The 13,142-nt window shown below is 41.9% G+C and overlaps 1 protein-coding gene across 7 annotated transcripts in view; it reads right to left on the bottom strand.

Moving 5' to 3' along the window:
* trip12 (thyroid hormone receptor interactor 12) overlaps nucleotides 1-13,142 on the bottom strand; it is a 42,331-nt gene that overhangs the window by 11,013 nt on the left and 18,176 nt on the right. For all 7 annotated transcript variants that reach the window (XM_047821997.1, XM_047821995.1, XM_047821998.1 and 4 more), the window contains exons 9-25: nucleotides 12,542-12,628; nucleotides 11,821-11,972; nucleotides 9,301-9,336; nucleotides 8,302-8,397; nucleotides 7,954-8,046; nucleotides 7,618-7,779; nucleotides 7,197-7,265; nucleotides 6,905-7,070; nucleotides 6,686-6,803; nucleotides 6,054-6,210; nucleotides 4,628-4,781; nucleotides 4,029-4,254; nucleotides 3,119-3,237; nucleotides 1,577-1,778; nucleotides 1,368-1,468; nucleotides 1,079-1,253; nucleotides 537-678 (exon numbers count right to left, since the gene is read on the bottom strand). In XM_047821997.1, coding sequence (XP_047677953.1) covers nucleotides 537-678; nucleotides 1,079-1,253; nucleotides 1,368-1,468; nucleotides 1,577-1,778; nucleotides 3,119-3,237; nucleotides 4,029-4,254; nucleotides 4,628-4,781; nucleotides 6,054-6,210; nucleotides 6,686-6,803; nucleotides 6,905-7,070; nucleotides 7,197-7,265; nucleotides 7,618-7,779; nucleotides 7,954-8,046; nucleotides 8,302-8,397; nucleotides 9,301-9,336; nucleotides 11,821-11,972; nucleotides 12,542-12,628 — 2,255 coding nt within the window. The remainder of the gene's footprint in view (nucleotides 1-536; nucleotides 679-1,078; nucleotides 1,254-1,367; nucleotides 1,469-1,576; nucleotides 1,779-3,118; nucleotides 3,238-4,028; nucleotides 4,255-4,627; nucleotides 4,782-6,053; nucleotides 6,211-6,685; nucleotides 6,804-6,904; nucleotides 7,071-7,196; nucleotides 7,266-7,617; nucleotides 7,780-7,953; nucleotides 8,047-8,301; nucleotides 8,398-9,300; nucleotides 9,337-11,820; nucleotides 11,973-12,541; nucleotides 12,629-13,142) is intronic.

Consider the following 13,142-nt stretch of genomic DNA (forward strand, 5'->3'; position numbering starts at 1 on the left):
TCAAGTTCCTGCTTGTGCATGGACAACCGAATTTGGGTCAAAATACCTCTTAAATATGAAGTTGGGTTCTTTAGAAAGTATGTTTCAGGCCAGTGTCTATCTGCAGTGCAACCTGTCCAGTCTTGTCTTGTTTGTGGTAAACTATGTATTTAAGTCTTCTCTTGATTTGTTGGCTTTGACGCACGTCTACCTCCTATATGGTGTTCCTGCTCTGACAAACTGTAGTGAAGGAGTTTTTCTCCACTCGGGGAAGATTGTTTTTCTGCCATCTATCACAGTTTTTGTCTGTGATCTTTTTTCCCTGTTTAAGAACGTACCAACTGGCTTTGTCTACACCTATAGCTTTAGTCATCTTTGACATTATATTTTTGCAATCTATTTAATGGTTTATTTCATTACAACTTTGCTCGGGTTCATTATTTGATTTCAGCTCCTAAATACTGTGGTTGAGTGCTAAAACGATGAAAACCATCAGTGGCTAAATATTTATGGACCTGGCTATATTTGTTACAGTGTGTGTGTGTGTGTATGTGTACCTGCAGGCTGAGCTGCTCTGTAGCAGTACACAGTCTCTGCAGAACATTTAGTGCTGGGTTGCTGCCGTCCACGTTTTCTGAATTGAAGTAGCGCTCCACAAACTTGCTGGCCTGCTCTTTTATCCATGCCTTAATCTTGTCCCTGTAAAACACACACACAGAGCAAACTTTACATTTGCTATACAGTTCTGCATTTACCAATAGCATCACATCAGGGAAATAATACATGAAGTACATAGAGCATGACCTAAGTATGTCTATTAAACAGGGCAGCATTTGAGATTTAACTGTGCCATAAAATGCTCTGTGTAGAATGTAGAAGCCCTTAATTCATACCTGTGCAGTGTACAGGATATCCTGCACAGGATATTTACCTAGCTAAATCCTATTTATTGTGTAATGCACTATAAAAGGGAGTATATAAAGGTACATTAACGATACCTATACAGTTTACCTGGACGCCAACAGGCCTTCGACTAAATCCAATCAGGATAGCTGAAGAATTACAATGAAATGTCTGAAATACAGGATTGTGTGCTTACCTGTTATTAGACACGGAGTCTTTGTTAGCTGTGCGTGCGAGGCCGCTGACCCCGGCTGTGCGAGATGGCTCAGAGTTAGTGCTGTTGTTTTGAGCACCAAGTTTTCCCCAGGTTTTGGGGTTAAGACTTGCAAGGAAGGATGATTTGGGAGAAGCGGTGGTGGTGGGACTCTTAGCTGCAGGGGAAATATCAAAAACACACAGTTTTGAAACCTTCAAAACTTCAAACATCATAGTGGTGTGGAAGGTGGACAGTGGTGTGTGTGTGGGTGTGTGTGTGTGCGTCTCACCCTGATTGTCCACTTTGTCATCATCTCTGGGTGGAGAATATTTGGGACGCCGTGGTACTCTGCGAGGAAGACGCTTCCTCTTCAAAACATCACTCAGACGACTACAAAACACAGAGTTATCGGTACCATCCTTAAGATCAGATTGAACTGATCACAGTACACTTTTAAATGGTTGTGTGTGTGTTGCGGTAAAGAGGTTGTGTGTGTACCCCTGTGGGCTGAGGTCCAGCGAGTCCTCCATGTTGTTATGGAAACTCGGTGATCCCAAATCCGGTGTGACGCTGGACGCGGCGGGTGTGGTTGCTGTGGTGATGGTGGTGGTTGCCGCAGTGATGCCGCTCGTGCACGCCTTGGGCGGACTGGGGAGGAACGACTCGCTCTCAGCCAGGTTCTTCACCTGGTGCATCACACCTGCGCACACAGCCAAATTACAGGAGGATTCGTACACTACTTGACTCGCAGCATTATTAAGGAGCCTATATCCTTCGGGTTTAACTGAAAGGCATGACCCAAATCTCCTAACATGTTTACAATATAGTTTACAATTCACACAATAGCGTTTGATTTCACAAGACAATGTGTGTTTGGTATTCTTTGGCTAATTTTCAAACAAATACCAGAACAGCTTTTCCCCCCAAAATCAATGACTTGGTGAATATACAGGAAAAGTCTAAAGAAACAAATTAAATACAAGTTTACTGTTAAAATAACCACTCGCAGAATGAACACTGGCAAGAGAAACTGTGGGAAAGTGCAAAGTAACTACAAAGTAGTTCTATCTTGGAACTACAGTGAACAAGACAATAAAATAGACAAAAATGACCGTACATCATGAACTGTTTGTTAGAGCCACATTCCATCTTCAAATTATTCCTAAACATCATCAGAATCATCTTCATAACTCTGAAAACCAAAAGTTACTCAAAGATTTTCACATTTAAAGAGTCGACGAATATGATGACGAGCATGCTGAAATAAACGTGAGGTTCTGTCACTGCAATGCTTGGCGTACGGACACTAAACCCGGTCATGACACGTGAAAAATAACTACTTTAGATTCAGAAAGGAATATTGAGTTGAATGACACCCAGTTTTATTGTTTTTAATGCATTTCAGGGTGTCAGCCATTTTGAGTTAAGACTCAGTATTGTTACATGCTTGCTTGACTGGTCCCACCATCTCTCAGGGTAAGAGGCGAGTATACATCCAGACGCTTTACTGTTCTGGCACAAAGGTGGTGGAATAAACTTCCCCTAGATATCTGAACAGCTGAAACACTGGTTATCTTAAAATGATGAGTAAAGACCTACCTCTTCCTGAAATATCACCACTAGCACTTTTCATTCACCGTTATATGTATATATTAAAAAAACAAACAAACATGAGATTCAAATGTTTTAACGACTTGCATAACATTTCAGTGTAAGCTCCAGTGTACAGCATGTAAAAAGTTAAATGTTTCTCTGCATGGTTTTGTTGCGGTCATTTCCTAAAACCATCTGGTGTGACCGCAAGGTCGTAACTGGACTTTAGCCAGACTTTACTGTCATAACCATTAAGCAGAATATCAGTCCTGAACAGCTTTGTAAAGTGGACAATAAGAGGAGCATGTGGATGTAGTACTAGACTGGACTCACTTGTATACCAGAAAGATTACTTCCTACCTGTTCCAAACATATCTTCAGTATTCACAGGTATACAGAAATCTAACCCACAGTGCAGAGTGAAGCAACAGGACTGAATGTGTTTACCTTCTCTCCTGAAGTACACGCTGAACACATCAGGTAGCTTCTGCATGAGGATTTCTGCCATCTGCAGAGAGCCAACCACAATCTTCAGGTCCTGACTGGACAGCATGGAGGCTATGTGACTGTGGATGCACACAAACACACTTGAATAAATACACACTTTCATTTGGCATTGCTGTGAAGAACAAACAGCTGCTGTACTTCCTGGAAACATAAGAGAAGTGTAACAGATGGATGAACTCTATGTAATTATTGCACTTTATTGGATTTCCGTGTTGGCTTACACAGGACAACAATTACAGGAACAATCCACCCTGAACATCCAGCATATTATACATAAATATCTGTACACAATCTAAGCCATCACGCTCAATATCTCAGTCTCCACATGAGCCAAGCCGAGTTAGATTCCGCCAGACAAACTAGCCTGCCCTGCCCCATATTTGCATGTATATGTGGATCAACCGCAAAGCGTGTTCCTGACTCTTCTGCTGATGCACCATGTCACATGCATGAAGAAAAGACTGAAAGCGTGAAATGAAGAATGAGTACTAATAACAATGTCAGCGGAGTCACCTTGTTGCTATCTTATGGCTCGGAGCAGACAAACCGACTGGTCCTCCGTTTATATGGTGGCTTTTTCTTTTATCATAATTGAGTGATGCGTTAATTGTGTTGGCACACGGCTACTTTTTCCTGCTTATACTTTAATGCTCAAGTAGGAAACAAGAGCTTTTGTAATGCAGACCTGGCAACCCGATAAAGAGAAATACAGAGTAAAAGTAGCATGTAGCATTCAGAAATTCTGTTGTCACACCGGTGCGGAGTGCCATGTAGGAGCACGATCCACGGCATGTTTTTGTTTAAAAACACCACCTAGTGTCATGCTGAGGTGGCGTGAGAATAGACTGACCTGGAGACGGCGTGGTTACGCAGCACATCCTTGAGCAGCTCGGAGTCGGAGAAGTAAATTATGCGCAGGATGGCTCTGAGGCACTTGTGTCTGACAGCGGGTCCGGCCGAGGAGCTGTACACTTCATACAGCACGCCAAACAGAGTCTTAATGAAGCAACGGGCTAGCTCTGCCTCCTCCCGCATCAGCTCTGCACGTGCGTCCTCGCCACGCACCTCCACGTGACCTAGGATTGATGCAGAAAATCAGGTAAGAGAAAGAAAGCAACAAGGCTTCAAAGCGGAATTATGGCAATAATGGTAAATGTTTTGTTTAGACTCGGTTTTTACATTTATTTCACAGATATTACACAGATGCCAGTTGTAAGCTACATAAACAAACAAGGTACAGGTAGCAAAGTTTCAGAGCTCTCACGTGGCTCTGAGGTCCATTAAGCAGCTGAGCATGCTATGATCGAGGGGACAAAATGTAAACACTTCACCCAATCACAGTTGTCAACTTCTGACCAATCAGTAGACAATTTGCTGATATTATATGCAGTACTTTGCTATTACTAAAGATAGAAAATATGCCTTCCATGTATACATGTGAGCAAGTACCGGTGTTGGGGTTGATCAGAGGATTTGGTTTCCTCTGAATTCCCCGTGCCGTTCCCGTGTCCTCGTTGATCTGCTGCATAGAGTTGAAATCGATGGTGTAAACTCGTCCGAGCGTCGAGAGGCTGATCTCATCCTCGCCGTTCTGGTGAGCCGTCTAACGTACAGACAAACACACAGACGGTAGAAAACAACGTGATCCCATAAGCTACTGTTTTTTAGAGCCGGAACAAGATCGTAAAGAAGCCTCGGTGATGTAGACGTACTGTATACCAAGGTGCAATAACAGATGGGGTTATTTTTCTCCATTGTCTATTTGCTGTATGATTAAATACAGTATTGGATTGAGCTACATTTTTGTGACTCTCTCTCATGCAGTTCAAACTCCAATTGCATCCAAAGAAACTCTGTCGAAATGTAGTTCAATTGAATTCAAACTGTAAAATGTTTGTTAATGCATGCTATAGATTCATCTTTTTTACTGAATTCTGCCCCAGTAGCTTCCAAGCAGTTTGCCAGGTCTACCAGATATACACTGCATGGCCCATGGACACCTGACCATCACACCCATATGCAAGTCTTCCCCAGACTGTTTGCAAAAAGTTAAACACACACAATTGTCTAGGATGCCTTTATATGTTGTAGCATTAGACAGTTATTATTTGACAGGAAATAAGTTTAGCACAAGCACACTGCAGCATGACAATGTCCCTGTGCACAAAGCATAGTTCACAAAGACAGCAGTGTAGAAATCCTTCAGCCGGCTTGTACGGACCCCCGAGTTCCACCCTATTGAACACCTTCTTGCAATATGAATGACCGCAACCATTGGCGACTAGTTGCGGGTGTCCGGCGACACAAAGGTGAGAAAGGTTTATGCAAATGTAACGGCTTTGTGCGAGAGTGAGCACATGATCCGTAGCACAAAGCAAAAGCTGCATCTCCTTCATATTTCAGGATATAAGGACTTTTATATACACACAAGCTCTCCCTACAGAATGTTCCATTTTGGTGCCAAGGAAACTGATCTGGAATGCTAGGTTGTGTCAACCAAATGAGAAACTATTACTATAGGGACCAGTAGCAGAAATACCGACCTGCAACTTCACAGTACAGCGGCAGGCAAATTGCAGCGATACGCAATCTCTGTACATTGCAAAGGCAGCACAACGCTCTTACAAGCAAAATGAACAAATCCAAAACAACCACAATTATAGTTCTAGTTATATGATACTACTATAGAATCAGCGTGTCCACAACCTTTTGGCTATATTGTGTATTTAGCCAAGATACAAGTACTTGCCGTTCAAATGTAGTATTCTCCAATAGACTATTTTAAACGGTTTAATTAACAAAACATTCAGTAGTACAGTCACCAGGTAGTGTGACACCAGCAGTGTTTTAAATATTCTAAGCAGCACACAGTTACCTCAATGATGCGACTGTCAATACGGTTGTATGGATGCCACAAGCCTCGGTCGTCCCTCCATTGCCACACTGCAGCCTCTGTAGTGTGCGCGCTGCCCTTTTTCAACATGGCGTCTACAGCAAAAATGCCCTCTCTGGGGAGGCAAGGCATCAGCTCACTAAAAAAAGAAAAAAACACACACATACACACCAAAGCTGGAATGTTACAGATGTCCTCTGTTAGCTATGAGCATATTTTCTGGAATTAAAAAAACACCACCAATCTCTCAGTAAGCATTGGGTTTGGTTTGTTGTTAAACATGATGCACCTTTACATTACTGTACTGAGTAAAAAATGTTTAAGTGCATGTAACAGTGAGGGTGAATAAAGCCATGACTTTCAACAGACAGTATACACTTGAATATTATCTGGCTGGAAATCCCATTTCGGTTGTCTTTTTAAAGTGCATCAGTTTAGGACTGATGATAACCAAGTACGCTTTTGTGTGGCGGTATTCAGCTCAAAGTTATACACATTACCGAAGTTCGTTTTTCCCTTTAAGAAGCACTAAAAGACTGCCATTTCCAAATCAATTCAAACTGCGGACAACTACTGGAAAACACGAAGTGGAATATCTAGTAAATGGAAAGTACCAGATAAGGGAAGTGAGCTCATAAAGCTCCTGGGGGCTTCTGGGAACAAGGTCAATTTGCTCCTGACAGCTTCCATTAGATGCTCCACAAAGCAGGAAACGCAATGTCTCCGCGATATCTTCACACACACACACACACAGACACATTTCATTAGTCCTATAATCACCAGTGAATTTCATTGATTAAAGAATATTTTGTATTAGTAAGAAAACATCCTACTCTGCTTCATCAGCTGAACAGCAAGGTTGGGGCAGTTGGAGCACATGAGGGAGAACATTCGCACCACCATAATGAACATCCCTGAACTCAACACCGGCGGCGTCACCACAAGAAGCTGCTGGATGTTCGTGAGCAGATCGCGTGACGCCACCTGCTGCAACAAATTCTACAGGGGACGAAGGTTAAACATTAGCACGGTGCAAGGCTTGACAAACATGGTGTATGAGGCGGCTATTCTGGCAGCTTAGAGATTAGGTACTGCACAGTGCCCTCTAACAAATACTGGTCTCACCTCTTCATGCTGAAAGTTGTCCACCAGCCGGGCGAAACAGAGACATGTGCTCTCCACTGATTTTTTATCCTGATGGTAAAGAAAGAAACAGAGATAAGTCTAACAAACAGCAAAGAAAGTCCACTCCATTAAAAAAAAAACCCACAATGCATTGCAAAAACCAGGATCCAAGCTAATCATTTCCCCTTAGTTTGAAATGACGTGAGATTTTCTGAGGCCTCGCTTTTTTCTCCCTCTCACTATGTTGTGTGGATTACAAGCAGCGTGGAGTGTGAAATCAGTGAAGACTTTACAAACACTGTCTATGGGCTTCTTATTCTTGATACGAAGCTAATCCATAATTCTGTACAATCACACAAGAACACTGCTGTGCCATGATGTGTTGAATATTGCAACGTGCCAGTTTAAAAAGTGTGTGTACCTGGTGCGTGAGTCTCTGAGTGAGTAGAGGCAGCGAGTCGGCTACGAAGTGAAACTCGTCGGGTGTGATGCTCTGGCAGCAGTTAGCGGCGATGGCTAATGCATTCCTCTGAGCGTTAATACTGAAAAACTCCAGGTACAGCAAGCAGTCAGCCAACCCACCCTGCAAAGATATAAATGGATCAAAGAAGAAAAAAAAAATCATAGGCATTAGAAAAAAAAGAATTCTAATCCATATAAAAAATAAATAAAGATCCTAAAGATCACAGAAGCACTACATGGTACATCAGCTAGCAATGGCAGCTAGCAGTTGAGGGTCTGTGTGTTGTGTACTTACGGCCTGCAGGATGGCCTTGCTGTGTCTTCGTGAGAGCATCTCCAGTGCGGTGAGAGCCTGTTCGGCCACATCGATAAACTGGATCACCTGAAGCTACTCAAGACAAAGGAAAAATAAATGGACATGACGCATACCAAAATACCGGCTTGTTGAGCAAGTAAAAGGAATTATGGACGCCATTCGATGCCTGGTTGCCTTCAAGGTCGTGCGTAAGGCACGTTTACACAAAATACTGTGTGATTGAATAAACATTATGCAACCATAAATCTAACCAAAAGTGTAGTGTAGAATCTCAGAGAATCTCTGTAGAAAAGGCACACGCAAAGGCGGCATATATGAACCACTCACCTTTTCCAGGAAGACAGGAATAGCGTCTACAACTACAGCAGAAGAGCGAGGCAGAGCTTCCATCATGTAGGTTAGAGCACGGGATGCATGATTCATCTGAAACGCACATACGCTATTTAAGCTTGGTTTTCCTCCCTAACACAACTCATTTAAATAGAATCACACTGTGCGAGACCCTTGGCTAATGTTGCGGATCATGCCTCGTTCACATGTACAGCGTTTCACAGCGACAAAGCCACTCTGAGACGGTTCATTTAGAGAGTCGGAAAACTAAGTCGGAAACCAGTAAAGACCGTAGAGAGCACGTGATGTCAGAGCCACTGCTTCAGCTTCATCTCCTATGCAACGAAGCATATACAGGCACACCGGTGCATTTTATATACAAACTTAAATGTTATTACTCTGGCAACCAGAAATAGGAACACTTCCATACCCCTTCCTAGTACAGTGACTGAACATTAAGCTAAACATCATAAATATAACTAGTTGGAGTTTACTATAATGACTCAATGTATTAAATAAAAATACAACGCTCCTCTACCTTTAACTCTATGCTTGAAGTTTGTTTCCTCTCACAACCTGTGATCAGTTAATAATGCCTGGCTTTACTAAAAACTCTAACCTCGATCCGGACAGCAGGATCTGTCTCTAGCTTCACCACCACTTTCATGAGCATTTTAGTGAACCTCCAACTTAAAACTCTACACACATGCCAACTCGAACACCTCTACGATGGGAACCTCTCCTCAAGCACTCAATTATAAAAAGCTTTCATTTAAAAAGTAGCGCTACTTATATTATCTACTGCTTGATGTGTTGCTTTGCTTATATATTTCCGCATTGCTAAGTCGCTTTAAATAAAACGTCTGCTAGGAGGGTGAATGTAAATAAGGACGGTCTCGTACGGAAATAGAAAAAGCTCCACATCCTAAACGGTCGTGACAAAAGACATGAAATATAATGTGCATAAAGGCTGAATAAAGCAGTGCTCATACTCACAATATCAAAGTTATGCTCCATTTGTAACAGTGTGATCTGTGGGAAGAGAGAACAGAAGAACACACAAAGGATTAAAGCAAGCCTAGAGGATTTGAGATAAACTTAATTGTGTGTTCTGATTTGTTTATTATTAGTAGATACAGTGAATCTTGTTGGAATTTATGGAAGAGGGTCTTTAGTGTCAGTGCTTTAGGATAGACGGTGTTTCTAATGTTTCCAGCTGAAATTAATAATACGGTTAAAAATAATGTACCTTGTTGGTTAATTGCTGCTACAGGAAACAAACCACAGTTGTAACAGCACCTTGTTCTTAATTTCTTTCTTACTCTGAGAAACTCTACACTTTTACTAAATTTACTGTAGATTGTCCATAGATTTAGGCCAAGATGCATCTTGTGACATCACAATGTCCATTCAGCCCAAGCTTGGACTGGGAGATACTGCTGACTACATCAAATGCCCCTTTTCCACCGAGGCAGTTTGAGTGCTGGTTTGGAGCCAGAGCCTAATGTAGAACCAGTTCTTTCTTTTTCGCCAGCCAAAGCACCGGCTCTGAACCAGGAACAGTGGCTCTTAAGTAGCACCAAAACGTTGCTGGTCTAAACTTAAGAACCACTTGCGTCAGGAGCTGTGGGCAGGGCTGTGGGCGGGGTTACTGTTAGTGCCTTTGATACTGTACTTGAAGTAGGGGCTGTGGGCGGGGCTACTGTTAGTGCCTTTGATAATGTACCTTAAGTAGGGGCTTAAGTAGGCTAACTTTTTTCCTGTGTTAATGATAAAATAATGTTATGTACTTTCTCGATTACAAACTCCATTTATACAAATTACACAGAGCTGCACTGCATTGTTGTGTTTGTGTTTGCTGCTGCTGCACTAAAGTTGCTGGGAAAAGAGACACGTATACAGTGACATCAGACTTGGCTCTGTGATGGCTCTCTAACCGATGGAAAGGCAAACCGGTTCTTAAGAGGTTCGCCAGTGGAACCAACTTTGATCCAGCACTAGCACTAGTACTAAGCACCCGGTTCTTTTTGGTGAAAAAGGGGTAAAACACAGTGTAAAGTACATGAATAAGTTATGTCTTGCAAACACGTGATCGATAGGTTTTATCTACAAGACAGAGCACTAGTTCACCTTTACTTAACCACCTATAGACTAGTGACAAACAGGACCAGGATCTAAGCTCAGGGAGGCAGATGAAACGATATCCCATCATGACTGCAAAGCACCGCACACTAGTCTCTGCACTTCTGCTTCCTGTTCTGTTTACCTCTGTGCTACATCCAAGCTAAGAGAACACACCCGAGGAAAGCTAATGATCACATATCCATGATTTCGATTAGCGTGTAGACATGAGCCGGGAGATCGTTTCACGGTGTAAAGCTTTCTCCTTCTTTTGCTTCACAGCATCACTAAACTTGTGATACCATTATACACTATTCAGTACCGTTTCATAGTATGAATAGGATGAGTAGTGTGTTCACACTGAACAGAGCACTTATAAAAATGGGAAACTTTGTGCACTCAACAGTTTTACTAACGTAGCAGAAGAGGGGTGGGGCTACCAGGCACTGAGACTAGATGATGGCTGACACCCTGGTGGACAAAATATCTTAGAATTGTCTTTGAAGTTAGCTTTTAAACATTTTTAAACTCAAGTTATAAATCTAACTGTGATGCATTTGACGTCATTTGTCACCAATTGGGAAACTGCTCCAGCTTCTGATGTGGTATTCATAAAAGTTCTTAGTGCAAAGAGTTGCTCCTAGTGACGTAATTCTAGGAAAATTCTTAGCAAATGTGGGCGTTTCCCCTTACGATTAAAGAGAAGATCTTAGTAAAGATAAAGGTTATTTACAAAGCAGTTTATCCCTTAAAAGAGCTCATATGTTCAACAAGCCTTAGGAGCAGTGACTAGGACTTTTACAGGGCTTAAGAGTTTCTTTAAAGGTGAAGAGGGAGAAGAAATGTATTGTATACAATATTTAATGATAGTGGGCCTGCAAATAGAGCATGTAAATGTAAACATATCCGACAGAGCAGGAATGTCATAGCGCTAAATGACATCATTTCAGCCCCTATGGCAGCACGGCGGTTTCTAAGATGTTAGCGTGTCTATGATAGCGTAATATGATCGGTCATATATACGATATAGCCTCAAATATCTTAGTGACATAGTGAAGGCTTACAATAGAGCAGATTTTAAAAGCACTCCTTTTTTAAATTGTACAGCCAATCACAGTCTTCAAAAGAAGACTGTGTAAATCTCCTCTGTAAGATAAAAATTTCTGTATTATCCTTGTTCAGAGTTGCTCTGAGATCTGAGCTCCTTAATCACTCACATGATAAGATTCCTAGTTAGTAGCTGAGATAATTCTTTGAATCTTTAGGAATACTGGAAGTGGTTAGTAAAAACTGTTAGTGCTCCATTTATGACAAAATCCCCTTTCCAAAACTCAAGACAGTAAATGGTAGACACATGGTAGTACTCAGTAGAGCATTTTTCAGCTATGGACTGACCAGAGCAGGTACGACACTCTTCACAGGAAATCCTCCCAGTGTCTCTTCGTTGCCCATCACCAGCAGCTGGCACATCTCTATTGCTGCCTGCAGCTGCTGAGACTCGTCCCCTGTAGCCTGCAGACCCTGCAGCAGCTGCTGGGCTTTCGAACCTGTAGCGCGTGCGCCACGCACACACACACACACACACACACACACAAATGTTATTAAGCTTCATACAGTGCATAAGGCTTTTATGTTAAAGCTACTTTTCACGAGATTCATTTCTGCTCAGTGTAGTTGAGTGTTCAACTATATTTAAATTGTTACTGTATCCTTCATTTTAACTTGAACCAATCTGGCCGATTACCTCCGATCTCTTATCGACAAGGCGTTTCCTCCCACAAAACTGTCGATCAAGTGAATTTTTTGGTTGGTTGTTTGTTTGTTTTCTGGACCACACAGAGTAAACTCTAGAAACTGTCGCATGTAAAAATCAAAGGAGATCAGCAGCATCTGCAGTACTGTCTGGTACGAACGTCTAAGCCACAGTTAAAGTTCTGCTGTTTGATTCGTACCCTACCTGCAGACTGTAAACAATGTGCTGCTCCCGCCCAATTGGCTAAATTAAATAACTGAATGAAAGTGTAAGTTTATTGATGTTCTTCATAAAGTGCTCATTGAGTGCAGATTTACTTTTGAAAGAGAGAGATTCCTTATACTGTATCTAACAAAGACTCACTTGCTCCAGTGCCAATGGTGCGATGGAATAGCTGGGACATACGAGGACCAAAAAGGTGAGGGGGCAGACCACGTGCCTCCAGTAGAGCTGTTCACAACACACACACAAACAATTAGAGATGCAGACTACACAGGAAAGAACAGTTAGACCAATACATGCATGAGGTGCTGTATACAATTAGGAAGTTCTAATGGTTGTCCTGGTGTCAGGGCCCTCGGACCTAAATGGTTTGTAGTACAAGGTCTGATTGGCGGACCGTGTTATCGGCCCCAATAAGTTCAAATCGAGGTCAAACATTTACACACACCATTATCAGAATCAGAATCAGAGTCAGGTTGATTGGCCAAGTGTGTTGACACACACAAAGAATTTGGTTCCAGCTGTTTGTGACTCAAAAGTACACACAACACTATACAAGACAATGCAGATGTGATACAATATAGACAGTATGAGTATTAAATATGAATACATTATTAACCACTTGTATATGAATTATTATCCACTTGCTAAAATAAAAAAAAATAATAAATGAACATGAGGGATCATAATAAATGCATTGTAGAAGTTATTTCACACCGTACATCTTTACATCCAGTCCAAA

Source organism: Tachysurus fulvidraco, chromosome 13 (assembly GCF_022655615.1).
Source record: "Tachysurus fulvidraco isolate hzauxx_2018 chromosome 13, HZAU_PFXX_2.0, whole genome shotgun sequence".
In the NCBI taxonomy this organism is placed as follows: Eukaryota; Metazoa; Chordata; class Actinopteri; order Siluriformes; family Bagridae; genus Tachysurus; species Tachysurus fulvidraco.